This window comes from Amblyomma americanum, chromosome 8 (genome assembly GCF_052857255.1).
Source record: "Amblyomma americanum isolate KBUSLIRL-KWMA chromosome 8, ASM5285725v1, whole genome shotgun sequence".
Taxonomy (NCBI): Eukaryota; Metazoa; Arthropoda; class Arachnida; order Ixodida; family Ixodidae; genus Amblyomma; species Amblyomma americanum.
Window position 1 is genome coordinate 112,174,473 of NC_135504.1, and position 14,823 is coordinate 112,189,295.

At 51.4% G+C, this 14,823-nt stretch overlaps 1 protein-coding gene and 1 long non-coding RNA gene across 4 annotated transcripts in view; one reads left to right on the plus strand and one right to left on the minus strand.

Moving 5' to 3' along the window:
* Positions 1 to 14,823, minus strand: part of LOC144100637 (uncharacterized) — a 38,123-nt gene that overhangs the window by 12,625 nt on the left and 10,675 nt on the right. The gene's annotated exons all lie outside the window — the stretch shown is intronic.
* Positions 300 to 868, plus strand: LOC144101576 (uncharacterized). The gene is made up of 2 exons (XM_077634726.1): positions 300 to 528; positions 594 to 868. Exons 1-2 carry the CDS (start codon positions 300 to 302, stop codon positions 866 to 868), a joined length of 504 nt encoding a protein of 167 aa, XP_077490852.1.

Below are 14,823 nucleotides of genomic sequence, written 5' to 3' on the forward strand. Positions count from 1 at the left end.
CTAGAGTTTGGTGAACCCGGACGTGATGGACGCGGATCACGCCGCCACGGTTGCGGCGCCCAGACCCCAGGTCCCAGCTCGTAGACCAGCTGCGGAGGACATCGCCAGCGTCTACGTTTAGCTGCCGTCAGTTTGGCTTCGGAATCCTGCCGTATGGTTCGCGCAAGTGGAGGCTGTGTTCGACCTTCGGCGCATCACTCCACAACGCGTGAAGTATTTCCACGTTGTGTCGACTCTCTCCCCCGAGGTAATGGACGAGTTAGACGACGCTTTGAAGACGCCCGACCCTACCTCCCCGTATGATCACTTCAAGGCTACGGTCCTGGCCCCGGAAAACCATCTCGGAGCGTAGCCGCCTGCAGCAGTTGCTCATCACTGAGGACCATGGAGACAGTAGACCATCTCAGCTCCTCCATCGCATGCGACAGCTGCTCCGCGACCACCCACCCGACGCCAACAGCCCGCTATTCCGTGCGCTGTTCCTTCAGCGCCTGCCTCAGGACCTCGTGGTCGTCCAATCTGCGGCAGGTGATGTTAGCTTGGATAAGCTCACGGAGTTGGCTGACCGTGTCTCGGACTACTCTGGCCCGCAGTTTCTTCCGCCGCGTCATCCACTCGCGTCAACTGGCAGTCAAGCCTCGAGGTTAAAATCGACCACCTCACGAGCACCGTTGCCACACTGCGAGCGTCGATTCCTCGTCGCTACCACCGTTCCTCTCGCCAACGGTTGCGCCATCGTTCCAGTTCCAGTCATCGCTCGAGCCCAGCCCGTGACGGTTTCTGCTGGTACCACCGCAAGTTCGGTGCCGCTGCCCGACAGTGCCGACAACCTTGCCAATGGTCGGGAAACGCGCCGGCGAGTCACTGATGACGGCCGGTGATTCTGGCTCTACATCCAGCCGCCTACTATACGTCACCGACATGATCTCGGGATGCCACTTCCTTGTGGACACCGGTGCACAGGTTAGCGTCGTGCCTGCCTCCCGCCTCGAATGGCAACGCGCTGTGCAAGGAGCGCCTTTGCAGGCGGTCAGCACCTCCCAGATCGCTCCCTACGGACAGCGCTCAGTAACCCTCGATTTGGGCTTACGCCCCACATTCCAATGCATATTCGTTATCGCGCATGTGCGGCTTGCCGTCCTCGGAGCGGACTTTCTCGCCACTTTTGGCCTTGAGGGCTTGAAGCTCACTAATGATTAACACATGGGCAGGCAGGAGCGTAAATCGTAGTTTTTATCACATTAATTTCATTTACCATAAAACAGAGGACCATGAGAAGGTACATAAATATAGGCGCTTTTGAATTGCACTAAATAAAATGAATAGGATCTCAAAATACCTACTAGCCCGCAGTCAACTCTTTCGTAGTTTTTTTTTTTTACCTTCACCAGGCTTTCTATACTTTGCTCGAAGAGTTGTTCATATTTATTAAGCATCTACCTACGACAAAAAATCGGGTTGCACAGTCTTGTAACTCCTAGCGGCTGATATTTTCTTTATATGGACAATTTGTGTTAATTCTGCACGTAGACATTACTTATCCCTGCCTTTAGCGCCGGTATTCCTTATTTTTTGGCCAAGTAACCATCAGAAACACATTCAAGTTGTGGGGATCTTCCCTCACGACTTCCCCTTTTGGTTAGCTTTCCCGCGGTGCACCCTCCTACGGCTTCGCTTCCGGAGGGGCGCGCCACGTGACTTTCCATGGTTACCTTAACTAACATGGGAGGGCGCAGGCGTCGCAGCGGGCTCAGAAAACAGTGAGCTAGGAAGTTTTTCAGATACCTGTACATAAGGAATGTTGACGCGAAATGGAAAAAGCGAACTAGAAAATTGACAAGCAAATATCTCCACAGCAGTGGTCAGGGGGGGGGGGGGGGCAAATCAGCAATTATCGGATAAGAAAAACGTTAAAGAAACAGAGCTCTGTGGAAAACGGTATGCTGACGAAATCGGCACTGGGATCATACAGGATTTTTAAGCATGAAATTGCCAAAGAAAATATCTATGATAATTGTAGGGGAAGCTCTTTGTTGTTTAAAGCCAGGACGGGACTTTTACGGACTAATACATATAGAGTCAGGTACCATGACATAGACACGTTGTGCGGTGAGTGCAGAGAGAAGCAGGAAACGGCTGAACACTTGATATTTTTCTGTAAAGGGCTTCACCCTACAGTGGAAAGCTACAGGGCTGATTTATTAAAATCATTGTGGTTTAAGGACACTGAAGGAAAAGTAGATTTTAAGTGGGTAGAAGTAGCCAAGCGAAGGTGGCTAAATGCAAGAGTAAAATTTCACATGTCATGGCTAGGTGGCTTGAAAAACAGCTCGATTTAAAGGGTTCAGCCTTATCCATCCATTCATCCATCCCAGACGGCTTGCTGCACGCTGGACACAGCATCATTCTCTTCGGCTGGGATCCTCGGCGCGAGCGGGCATGCCGCCCGCGGTTCCGCTCTTTGCCAGCGGGGCGAGGAAGTTGCGGGAGACTGGCTCCCGCATATCGGCCCGTCCATCTTCGGAGTATCCCTTGCTCTAGCTTGGGGGAACATTAGCTCTTAACCTTGCTGTTGAGTCGGATGATCTCGATTCCTTAGCGTGTTTTATTGCTACCTGGCGTTATTGTTGTCGTAGTGATAAATGCCTGTTTGTGTCAGCCAGTGTGTCGTCCCTTTGTTCCCTCAGAGCAAGGCCCGCTGTGGTCGGCGTGGACGCGATAGCGTGCGCGACCACGGGGTGGGGGCCAGCGGCTTGAACTGTGTGGGCCGCGATTAATTGGGGAGAACATATATATCTCCCTTATTAAAACCGCATAAAGTATTACCAATTCTGAAGAAGCAGAAGAACGACATTAGCCTAGCCGCATTACCATCGCTGCGAACACGAGCCTGCTTTCATGGACAACCAGAGACTGTTTCGCACGCCGCCTGGGCGCTGACCTAAACCTCCGTTACGTTTGATGGAGGTGCAGTCGACACCGGTGACCATGCCCTTCTGAGTCAGCGCCCATACTTCTTGGCTCCGCTAGTGAGCGCCAAGTTACTCAAGACAGGTTGACACCATGCTTCAAAGCGGCGTGATTCAGGCCTCACACAGTCCCTGGGCCTCACCTGTGGTACTCGTGTAAAAGAAAGATGGAAATTATGTTTACCCTCTTCCGCGCATTGGAGATGCTCTGGACTGCCTTCAAGGAGCGGAACTCTTCTCTTCTCTCAATTTACACTCTGGGTACTGGCAGGTCCCCATGCTAGCCAACGATCGCCCTAAAACCGCATTTGTGACCCCTGATGACCTGTAGGAATTTAATGTCATGTCTTTCGGCCTCTGTAATGATCCGGCTGCTTTCGAGCGCATGACGGACACTATTCAGCGCGGCCTGAAGTGGAAGTCGTGCCTGTGTTATCTCGACAACATCGTGATCGTTTGGCCCGACTTTACGATTCATCTCCTGCCTTACGGCCGCCGGCCTTCAGGTAAACTTTAAAAAGTTCTGCTCGTGAACTGACAGTTTTAGGCCACGTTGTGTCAAATGAAGGCGTCCGCCCCGACACCGCCAAACTTCGGCCTGTGACTGCGTTTCCAAAACTACTTGCATTAAGAAACTTCGCAGTTTCCTAGGCCTCTGTTCTTATTTTCTACGTTTTATTCGCAACTTTGCGGTCATTGTAGCCCCTTTAACTTAGCTACTCGGCAACAGCGTGGATTTTTCCAGTCGGTCGCCTGCCTGCGACGACGCATACAACACCTTGCGCAGTCTCCTCATGGGACCACCCTTCTTGCGTCACTTCGACCCGCAAGCCCCAACCGAAGTAACACGGACGCCAGTGGCATTGGCCTCGGGGCTGTGCTCGCCCAACGTAAGTCTATATTCGAGGAATGTGGGACTGCTTACGCCAGCTGCACACTCGCGAAAGCCTAATACAACAGCTTCGTGACGGAAAAAGAGTGTTTGGCCATTGTATGGCCCCTGGCAGGTTCCGACCTTACCTCTATGGCCGTCCTGTTGACATGGTCACCGACCATCATGCCCTATGTTGCCTTTCTTCGCTAAAAGATCCCTCCGGTTGCCTGACACATGGCTCATAGTCTACAAAAATATAATATACGCGTCGTATGTCGGTCAGGCCGCTAGCATCAGGACGTTGATGCTCTGTCCCGCTTCACGCTACCAGCCGAGCTTGCCAGACTCTCCGCCCTCGAATCCTCTGCGTCTTCGCTCAGCGCCGGCGACATGTCTTCCGAGCAGCGTAAAAATCAGTGGGTTGCCTCTCTCCTTGACTTTCTCTCCGATCCATCTATACGTCTTCAGCGTCCCGCACCCTTCATCGCCAATCTTCACATTTTGCAACTCGTGATGATCGTCTTTATCGGCGCGACTATAACTCTGATGGACGAAAATGGCTTCTCGTCATTCCATGAATTCTCCGGTCTCAAATCTGCACCTGTTTCCACGCTGACCAACAGTGCGGCAACGCGGGAGTATTCAAGACGTACACTCGCATCTCTCCCTAGTACAACTGGCTCGGAATGTATAACTTTATTCTGAAGTACATCCGCTGCTGCCCGTCCTGCCAACGCCGTAAGCAACTGCCTCATCACGCTGCTGGAGAGTTGCAACCACTACATTGTCCGCTTCGCCCCTTCGACCGTGTTGGCATAAATTAACACGGCGCTCTGCCGTGCACCGCTGCTGGCAACCGCTGGGTCATTGCTGTCATTCATCACCTGACCCCGTACGCAGAAACCGCCGTGCTACCGGCTGCTACAGCTCGTGAAGTGGCGTTCTTCATTTTGCAGCCCTTTATACTTCGCCACGGTGCTCCTCGTGAACTCCTCAGTGACAGGACGGGTCTTCTTGTCTGACGTCGTTAAAGCTCTACTCGCCGAGTGCAATATAATTTATCGGACTTCTACAGCGTACCATCCGCCAACAAATGGTCTAACCGAACAATTTAATCGCAATCTGGCCGACATGCTGGCTATGTACGTTGCAGCCAACCACACGAACTGTGACCTCGTTCTACCGTAGTTTACGTACGCCTACAGCACTGCTACCCAGACCACAGCCAGTTTCTCCCCATATTGCTTCTTTACGGCCGGCATCCCTCCGCTCCCGTCGACACAGTTCTCCCATGCCACCCTGCCTCATCTCCGTGTACAACTGTTTCTGAAGCTGCCCAGCACGCCGAAGACTGCCGCCAGATTGCCCGGTCGCTCAAGGCAGACATTCAGGGGCGCCAGAAACACCGCCATGATGAAGGTCAGCTTGACCCAGCTTGACCTGGCTTCACTCGTCTGGCTATGGATCGCTCCCACTGCTCCCGGCCTCTCAAAGAAATGACGTGGCCCCTACCGCGTCTTGGAGCACACGTTCAAGAAGAACAGCGTCCTCAGTCAAACTACACTATTGAGCTCCTCACACCGTCTTCCGATCTTCGCCGACGTGGTCGCGAGACTGTGCATGTCCAACGACTCAAGCCGTCCTACGAGCCGGATGTGTTGTCGGCACAATGAATCGCCAAGATGGCTCTTATTCTCCTCAGGGCCATTGTGAAGAAGCAGAATGGCATTAGCCTAGACGCACTGCCATCGCTCAGAGCGAGCGCCTGCTGACCTGTACAACCAGAGACTTTCGCAGCCGCCTGAGCGCTGACCTAAGCCTCCGTTTCACAATATACATTATTCTGCCCCGAACTAAGCGTTTCAATCCGCTCCAAGGACCGAAACTAGAGAGCAACATTCACGATGACCGCAGCTATATCTATTGTCAAGTATGGTGGCCCCGTAAGTTCTGTCTTAGCAGCGATTACCAAGCATATTTTATTTTAATACTATCAAGATCCCCGTTGGGAACGTTACTTCATAGGTAGATTAATATAAAGCAAAAAAAAGAAACAATTTGGCGTTTCTTTACTCAAGCCGGAACATGCACGGCAGTAGCTACGGATTCGGAAAGCGTGCCCAACAGAACGAATGCCACCATGGGGCCAGCGTTCACATGCAGACCTGCATTTAAACAGTTGCTCTTTCCTCTGCCTTCCTCCCAGGTTGTGACAAGCAAAAAAGCTCATCATGATAGTTTTCGTTTTTATTCACCCCTGTCGGAGCTTCACGTGCGGCTCTTTTAGATTACATTGTCGTACGCGCAGCGCGCGCCCTATCCTGTGTATTTATTCAGTCACACTTTGAGACTGCTAGTTGATCTCTCTTTGCATACACCTATTTTTCGCGAGAGTTCGTATTGTTCCCGAGAGTACAGACTACCGGTGGTTACTGCTTTGACTACAATTTAAAACGCTTTTAAATGGTTTTCCTTCACATTCAAGCATTTTACTTTATCTTCCACACTTGGCTTTCTGAATTCTTATGATCCTTTGTAAATATCGCAGCCGGCCGGCTTTTTGTTTCAGCGGAAATTAAATTCATATTTGTCCGTTTAATGGCTTCAGCCAAGACGATTTCTGGAGATACCTTTTTGTTTGTAACATCCCGAGCGACACGCCAGACGATATTTCATTTGCGCTTTCTGGAAAAGAAAAAATTTCCTAGCTTGTGTCTGGTCACTTGAAAGAAATAACAGTAGAGCGTGCGGGTTCCAGGCGCTGGTTAAGCCAGTCACCGTGCACAAAAGACGTTTTGTGACCTTGTTCATGATGTCATATCTTTATCTTACGTGACGTCATATTTTGGGCGAAACCCAGTCTAAGTTTGGTTTCTTGCTGTCCTATAAACGTTTTCTTCTTTATTTTCAAAATCTATTTGAAATCCAGGGTTCGACGGAAACCCGTCTGGTCGGGTATGTTCATGGCGGAAAATCTTCAAGCGCCGACCAATCGTTGAAAAGATGACGTTTCGGCCCCGGCTTACGGGGGCCTTGTTCACAATGAAAGAGAGACAGGAGTGAAGGTAAGTTATATAGGTTTCATGGTATGACGCAAGCAGAGGTAGTATACCGGGGGTAGATTGCCTTCGTTGCGATTAAGCGTGTTTGCCGTCGTCTGAATATAAAAAGATCCTAGGTAAAGCCTTGTCGTCTTGCTCTTTTCTTTTCCGATTATCTTCGAGCCGTCCCAGTCGATGTCATGGCCCTCGGAGATAGCATGATCAGCCAGTGCGTTTGTTGCCACGCGCTTGTTCTTGACATCATTGTGGTGCTACTGCAATATTTTCTGAAAATCACCTGTTTCACCGATATAGACATGCTCGCAATCAGCGCAGGGAACCCTATACACGATGCCCGGGAACTTCTCCTTCTTTATCTTGTCTTTCACTGTAACCAAGGCGTGTCGCAGCTTCTGCGTGGGTACATGTGCGACGTCGACTTCGTACGACTGGAATATGCGGGATAAACTTTCACTTACTCCGGGGACGTAGGGTATCGGAATCCTTTTCTTCTTCTCTCGCTGGGGTTGCTGTGGCGGCGGGTGAGCTAGGCGATTCTCGGAGTTTCGTATAAAAGAACTGGGATAGCCCGAAGCCATCAGGTCGCGGCGAACGGTGTCCAGATCTGTCTTTTTCTCTTCCAGCGTAGAGCAGAGGTTCTCCGATCGGCGGACAAGCGAGGCAACAACGGACTTCTTGTGACAGGTCGGGTGTACGGAACTGAAGTTGAGGTACATGCCAGTGTGCGTGTCCTTCCTGAATACACTGAATGATATTCCAGGGCCGTCGCGTTTCACCAGAACGTCCAAAAAAGGCAGACGGCCATCTACTTCCTCTTCCGTGGTAAACTGTATGGCCGGTTCTATGCTGTTCAGGTGGAAAAGGAATGTACTCACAGCCGATTTCTTGATTTGTGCGATTTTAGAAGAGGAGACCCAAGAGGGTGTAATCCGAAAGTCAACTCAAAACGTTCCGAAATCCTTCGGTGTCACCTTGAAACAGAAAACTTGGGACCAATGGGACTTAGCCTATATCGATATATTACCGCATTCTGATGCACGTGGCTCCATCACCAGCCGATCTCGAAATTAAATTCCGGTGGGTAGAGAATCCCAGTAGATAGGCTGCGCCGCTGGCTTCCAAATGGCCATCACGAAGCACGTTTCGATGTGGACGACGCAAATTTTAGTGATGTTGCGGGAAAATTTAAAACTGCGATTTTTTTCAGCAGCAAATGCGTCTTTTGCTGCTGTATGTACAAATATGAAGATAATGAGAAGGAGCCAGAGAATAAATTTTTGCGTAGAACAAAAATTATCTGGACTTATTCATATTGTTACGTGGCGGCCAGCCGAAAAAAGAGACGCTATGATCGATGGCAATGAGATGATTTAATGGCCGGTGGGACGAAGAAGACGAAGACCTAGTGGGTGGATACGTGTCTGCTTCTAGGTCTGTGTTTTCGCTTTTCGCTGTTTTCTCGTGTGTGGCGTGGGTCGGACAGTGCCCTCCGTGCGACCGAATGCTGACGACGCCCCTACGGAGAAATTCCCGGCACGGCGGGCGCATTCTCAAGTGAGAAAACCCAACCGGAACCCTCAGGGGCAAGCTAGGCTTAGCTCGGCGCTGCCGAGCGAGGCCGCGCTACGCGTCTGCATGGATTCTGCGTTGTCGACGACGGCTACGTGGATGCCCGCTGTGTTGCCACCTGACGCAGCCTCCACGTCCACGCAATCGTCAGCGCCTCTAGGCCTCCAGCCTGCGCCGTCTTCCGATGCTACGACTTTGGCCTGTGACATGGACTGCTCTACCGCCTCCGTGCCCGTGGCACTCCCTCAAGAAACTGTGCCCGTCGCGCCAGTTCAGTATTCCCACCAAGGGCCGTCACCAGCGTCTGAGCCTCCTCCACAGATGCCTCTCGTGAGTCAAGGCTCTCTTCCGCCTGCTGCGAACTCGTTCCGCGTTACCATCAAGCCTACATTGCGCTTTGATATGACTGCCATCCCTGCCCGGAATGTTCAAGCCACAATTGACCATGCCCTTGGCTCTTCGAACTACTGCGGGTTTGTCGTCCATCGCCCATCGAACACCATCACGGTAAACTTGTCATCCTTGATGGACGCCCAGAAACTTTGCGCAGTTACGCGGATCCCCCTGGATGACAGCAAGCATGTCCCGGTGCAAATATATTTTGCATCTGGTCCTGACACACTCCGCTGCATGGTTTATCATGTCGACAGCACGAGCCCTCCCGAGGAGGTGCGCGCAAATATTCGCTGCTCAACTCATGTTGTACTGCAAGCACGGCCTATGGGTCGCCGGGGCTCATACCTGCTCATCCTGCAAGGCCCGTTGACTCTCCCGAAGTACCTTACCTACTACGGTGCGATCGTCAAACCACAGCCCTTCCGACCTCGTCGTATTTTTTGCTATCACTGCCACAAAGAAGGACATATGCAAAATACCTGCCCTAATCCAGCAGCTGTGGCCGACATGAATGAACCAACAGCTCATTGTGCCCTGTGCAAATCGCCGGACCATGACATTCGCTCCCCCGCTTGTCCAAAGAAGAAGCAAGAGAAGAAGTTTCACAAGTCGCCTGCAAAAATGGATGTTCCTACAAGTAATAGCTTTGCAGCTCTCGCATGTGACGACAACGACTTCCCTGAACTTCCTTTATCTGAGCCTGCTGCTCACCATACGTCTCCTCGCCAGCGTACATATGCACAAGCGGCTCACCTTCCCGGATCAAATGGTACGCCCAAACGTCCAGTGCATCCATCACATGTGGATACTACAGATGAAGACACAGCTTTAGACAATGCAATCGCGGAGGCTCGCCGCCGACTAGACGAACTCACCCAGCGCCGGGAACAGCGTCGTTCTCAATCCTCTCGAAGAATTCTCATAACTCGGGAGCAATCATCAGAGGACTCACCTAGGGTAAGCACTGGCCCACAATCAGGTGCCGACCACCTGTTAGCCGTGACTACCCCGACAGTGGACAAGATATTAGCGCTGATGAAGCAGGTGACATCCCTCATCGTGGAAGCTCTTCGGCCTCGTCATGGATAGCGCATCATCATCGGTGGTGGTGCAGTGGAACTGTCGCGGTTTCGCTAATAAGGCCTCTGAAGTGAACATCCGCCTTCGCGACGGAAAGCTGAGGGCATGGGCGTTCCTACTGCAAGAGCATAATGCACTCCCACGCCTTTCAGGTTTCTGCGCATACCATTCACCATCTATCCCTGATCGCCGTTGCACCGCCTCCTCCCTCAGCCCAGGTAAATCTGCAATTTATATTCACAGTTCAGTTCCGCACACACCGCTCGACCTTTCACGGTGGTGCAACACACGTCAAGAGGTTGTCGCCCTTCTCGTAAAACCTGCACGCACACCCCTTATTCTAGTTTCTTTTTATAGTCGTCCTGGCTCCGCATCTCCCAATCTGGGATGGGTTCGTTTTCTACGTTCTACCAACTCGGGTATCCCTATTCTAGTTGGCGGTGACTTCAACGGCGCACACACTGCGTGGGGTTACCCATCGGATTCCTCAAGGGGTTCACACATCCAAGGGAGCTTTTCAGATCATTCCTTTCAACTTTTAAACCACCCGAATACTTCTACCCGCCCACGAGGTGGCCCGTATTCACCTGATTTGACTTGGTGGTTAGGCCCCGGTAACCCTCGTTGGGCTGTTGATTCTGATACTTGGGGTAGCGATCACAGCCCTATTTTTATCTCCCTCACGCCTACGCGTCTACGGAAAATACGCCGCACTGTACGAATAACATCATGGGATTCTGTACGCGCAGACAATCATTTATCTACATTCAACCCCTCTTCAGCATTGTCTACTCTATCTGATGTTCTCGCTACTCACACTATTACCACTACTGTAAATGAAGATGACCCAAACCCGGACATACATCTCTTGAATCTGTGGGCTCTTCGTCGCCAGGCGGATCTTTACGCTACTCGTCACCCCGATGACCCTTCGGCTCTTCCTACTCTTCACCGCGCTACCGCACGGGCGCGGCGCTATGCAAAGCGGCTAGGCAGGCAACGCTGGGCTGCATGGTGTGCCCGCCTGTCCTCTACGCAGGGCAATCGACATCTTTGGAGAGTGTTTCACGCCATGGAGCGCCCTTCTCAGGTTGCAGATTACACAGAGAGCATTCGCCTCGCGCTAAATGTGGATGAGGACACATTTGCACAACAAGCGGCCCGTCAATTTTTTCCAAACCATGACTGCACCGCTACGTCTCCACCTGACTTATCGGTAACAGAGCCCCCCGATGGGATTACTTCTGACCTCACCATGGCAGAGCTGCTGGCCTCCATTGACCGTTTAAAAACTACTACTACTCCCGGGCACGACGGCATACCTAACTCCTTATTCCGTAACTTGGAAGGGAGGGCTTTGGAAACCCTGCTTGATACTTTTAACGAAGTGTGGCTTTCTGGCGTCATGCCGGGAGACTGGAAGCATTCTATTGTGGTTCCAATCCCCAAGTCAGGTCAGCCTCCAGTATCTCTCTCGGCCCTTCGTCCAATTTCCCTTACCCCTACCATCTGCAAGCTTTATGAAAACATTCTAGCCGCACGCTTATCATGGTGGCTGGAATCCCATGATTGTTACCCAGATTCTCAAATTGGTTTCCGCCCACATATTGGAACGGAGGACGGCCTTGCTACTTTGGCTGCTGACGTGCTTGACCACTCTCCACAGAGTCACCTTGTACGAACCGTAATCGCTACAGACATAACAAAGGCATATGATAACATCCTTCACTCTGCCATTCTTGCCTCCCTTCAAACTCTTGGTCTCCCTCACCGGTTCCTCCTCTCCATTCACACCTTTTTAGCAAATCGAACCTTCAGCGTGCGTGTCCACGGAAAGCCCTTTGGTAATTTCACTTCCAATAGAGGAGTGCCGCAGGGCTCCGTTCTCGCCCCCACATTATTTAATGTGGCTTTAATTCCTCTGGTTCGAGCCCTAGAGACCATCCCTTCTATCCGCGTGCTTGCATATGCCGATGATATCACCTTGTGGTGCTGTCATCCAGATGCGTCTATTCATCAGTCGGTCCTTCAACACGCGCTGGATGTATTGACATCTCGCCTCCCACCTTTGGGTCTAACACTCTCTCCTAGTAAATCATGTTTCATTCGAATTGGAAATAAAGCCGCCTTACGGAAAGCTCCCCCTTTAAATTTTACGGTACATAATTCTCTGATTCCTCAGGTAGAAACTGTTCGTATTCTTGGTCTTCTCCTCCATACATCTGGGACTGGCACCCCGTGGCTGACAGCCACCCGTAAATCGGCTCACGCTACTCTAGGTCTGATTCGTCGCATAGCTATGCGCTCTGGTGGCGCACGTGCTCATACGGCCCGCCAGCTTGTGCGCTCTATCCTTCAGCCACGGATAGTATATCAGGCTCAATTTCAACGTCTCACCCGCAGACAGTGGGACTCCCTTGAAGCTATCAATCGTGAGGCTATGCGCGTCATAACATATCTGCCTCGTTTAACACCCATACCTGTGCTACAGGAGTTCGCCCAACTTATTACACTCAGTGAGATCATCGACCAACGGGTGGCAAATAGAGCTCGAAAACAGTCTCTCAAACTTCATCGTTTAAAGACACTTCCACCGTGGTCCTATTGCCAGCTCACTGACAATCGCCCCACTGTTTCCCCGTCGGTATCAGCAGCGTATCTGCCTGAAGGGTGCATATTATACACGGATGCATCTCATTCTGCAGAGAGGGGAGTTACTGCTGTGTATAGTCCATCTCATCCGCATCTCAACTCTCGCGCGACGTATACTGCGGATACGTGCACTCCCCTGGCATTGGAACTTCAAGCCATTTACAATGCCATTGCTTCCCTTCCGCTCGTTCCAACATTCAATACCGTTCACATTTACACCGACTCCCGCGCCGCCCTTAAACAGCTGAAGGCTGTTCGACGAACGTTCCAGATTTCACAATCTATTCATGTGCTCTGCGCAAAGTATCCATGTCCTGTGCGCATACACTGGATTCGCGGCCATGCCCAGGATCCACATAACATTCAAGCGGATGCTATGACTCATCTTCATACATTAGACGATCCGCCACCTTCCCCTCTTCCCCCAGATCCGTTCCTGTCCCACGTTTCCGATTCCGAAGTTCTGCGCCAGCGAACACGCGCTCTAATTCCTCCGTGTTCGCACCCTCTCCCACGTAGTCTTACTCGGCAGGAGGAGGTATCCGTGCGCCGGATTCGGGCAGGGGCGGCTCTGACACCATCTGTCCGTCATCGGTGGCGTGCCAAAGATCTGCCACTACCTGACAGGTGCCCTCACTGTGGCGCTGCACCGGACATATGTGATGTGCGGCACTTGTTGTGGACGTGCCCAGCGACGGCTGCTATCAGAAAACGGCTCCTCAGGGAGGTGGGCCTGCGGTGGAACCGCGAAAGTGACTTCGTGAAGTGGACAATGGACAACCGTTTCATTAACAACCTCTGCGACTACCTCAGCGCAACGGTTCTTCACTCCTTCTTTTAACTTTCAATCCCGTGCATTCCTTCCCCCCTTTCCTTTTTCAACTTATGCCTCATGGCACACTTCCCGAATAAAAAAAAAAAATAATGGCCGGTAGCATAGCGCGAGCGCTCCTGCCCGCGCCACTGCACAGTTCGTCTTCTTCGTCACACTACCCGGGGCCACCGAGCGATCGTCTCGATCGGTGACAAAGAGACGCGCGAAGTGGTTGCTGGCTTAAGAGGATGGTTGGACAGGAACGAGAAAGGGGTGACTTGCTGGCCGCCACGATGATTAAGATGGCTGAATGATTCCTGGCCTTGAAGCTTCCGGGCCGCAGGTCGCCAAGAGCTGACGGTCGAGTTCCCAGGTCGCGCCGAACGGCCTGGGCAGGGGATCGGAGTCTTCAGGTGTAAGCGCCATCTCGGGTCGGTGGGGTCGATAGGTCAGGTCCTTCAGTCGGGTTCAGTTCGTCGTGTTGAGTGGTCGGGGCGGGGGACGGGGCGGGGGGAACAACGGCGAGGTCGGTTCGAGTCTGAAAGGCTGGGGCACGGCCGAGCGACGCACGCCAAGAACTCACGGCTGACGGCCACGGCTGACGCAGGACGCCAAAGCTCCCCGGACCAGGATATCGATGGTACCCCGCAAGCTCCACGAAATGTTACGTGGCGGCCAGCCGAAAAAAGAGACGCTATGATCGATGGCAATGAGATGATTTAATGGCTGGTAGCCTAGCGCGAGCGCTCCTGCCCGCGCCACTGCACAGTTCGTCGTCTTCGTCACAATATATATCTATTATAAAGCGAGGAATTTAAATCTGCCGACAATATAAAATAATTTCAAATATGTGTTGACAAAAATCGAATTGTTTTATATATTCTCGGCGCTTCACTGCAGGGGAATCGGAAGTTCACTTCCTGCTTTTATAGACGGACACCGATCTGTGACTTTAGAAAGAAGCGTTGGCGCTGCTGTCGACAGCTGCATACCCAGCAATTCTAGACAGAAGCATTTGCGAGCTGTAAACAGTTTATGAACGCAGTTTTTTTATATAATGTAAGATTCCACTATAACAATCAATTTACCTACAGATCACCCGACAGCAGTCTTTCATTTTGTTTTCTATTCACGTTTTTGCTATTGCCAAAAGCGTCCCCCATTGGTTTTCTATGACAGCCTTAGCTGTTCGATGCGATCACTGGAAACACTTTAAAAGAAAGATTTCGCTACATATCAGAATAATGAACCATTAACTTCAATATTTCAATAACAGTGACTTACAATTTACCAATCTTCAAGCTTTTTCCCGAGAAAGCTGGACTTGGTTACCAAACCAGTTTTCTGATTTCATAGGGAGCCTACGATGTAGGTAATTCGTGAAAAATAACCAAAGGCATCCCAAAA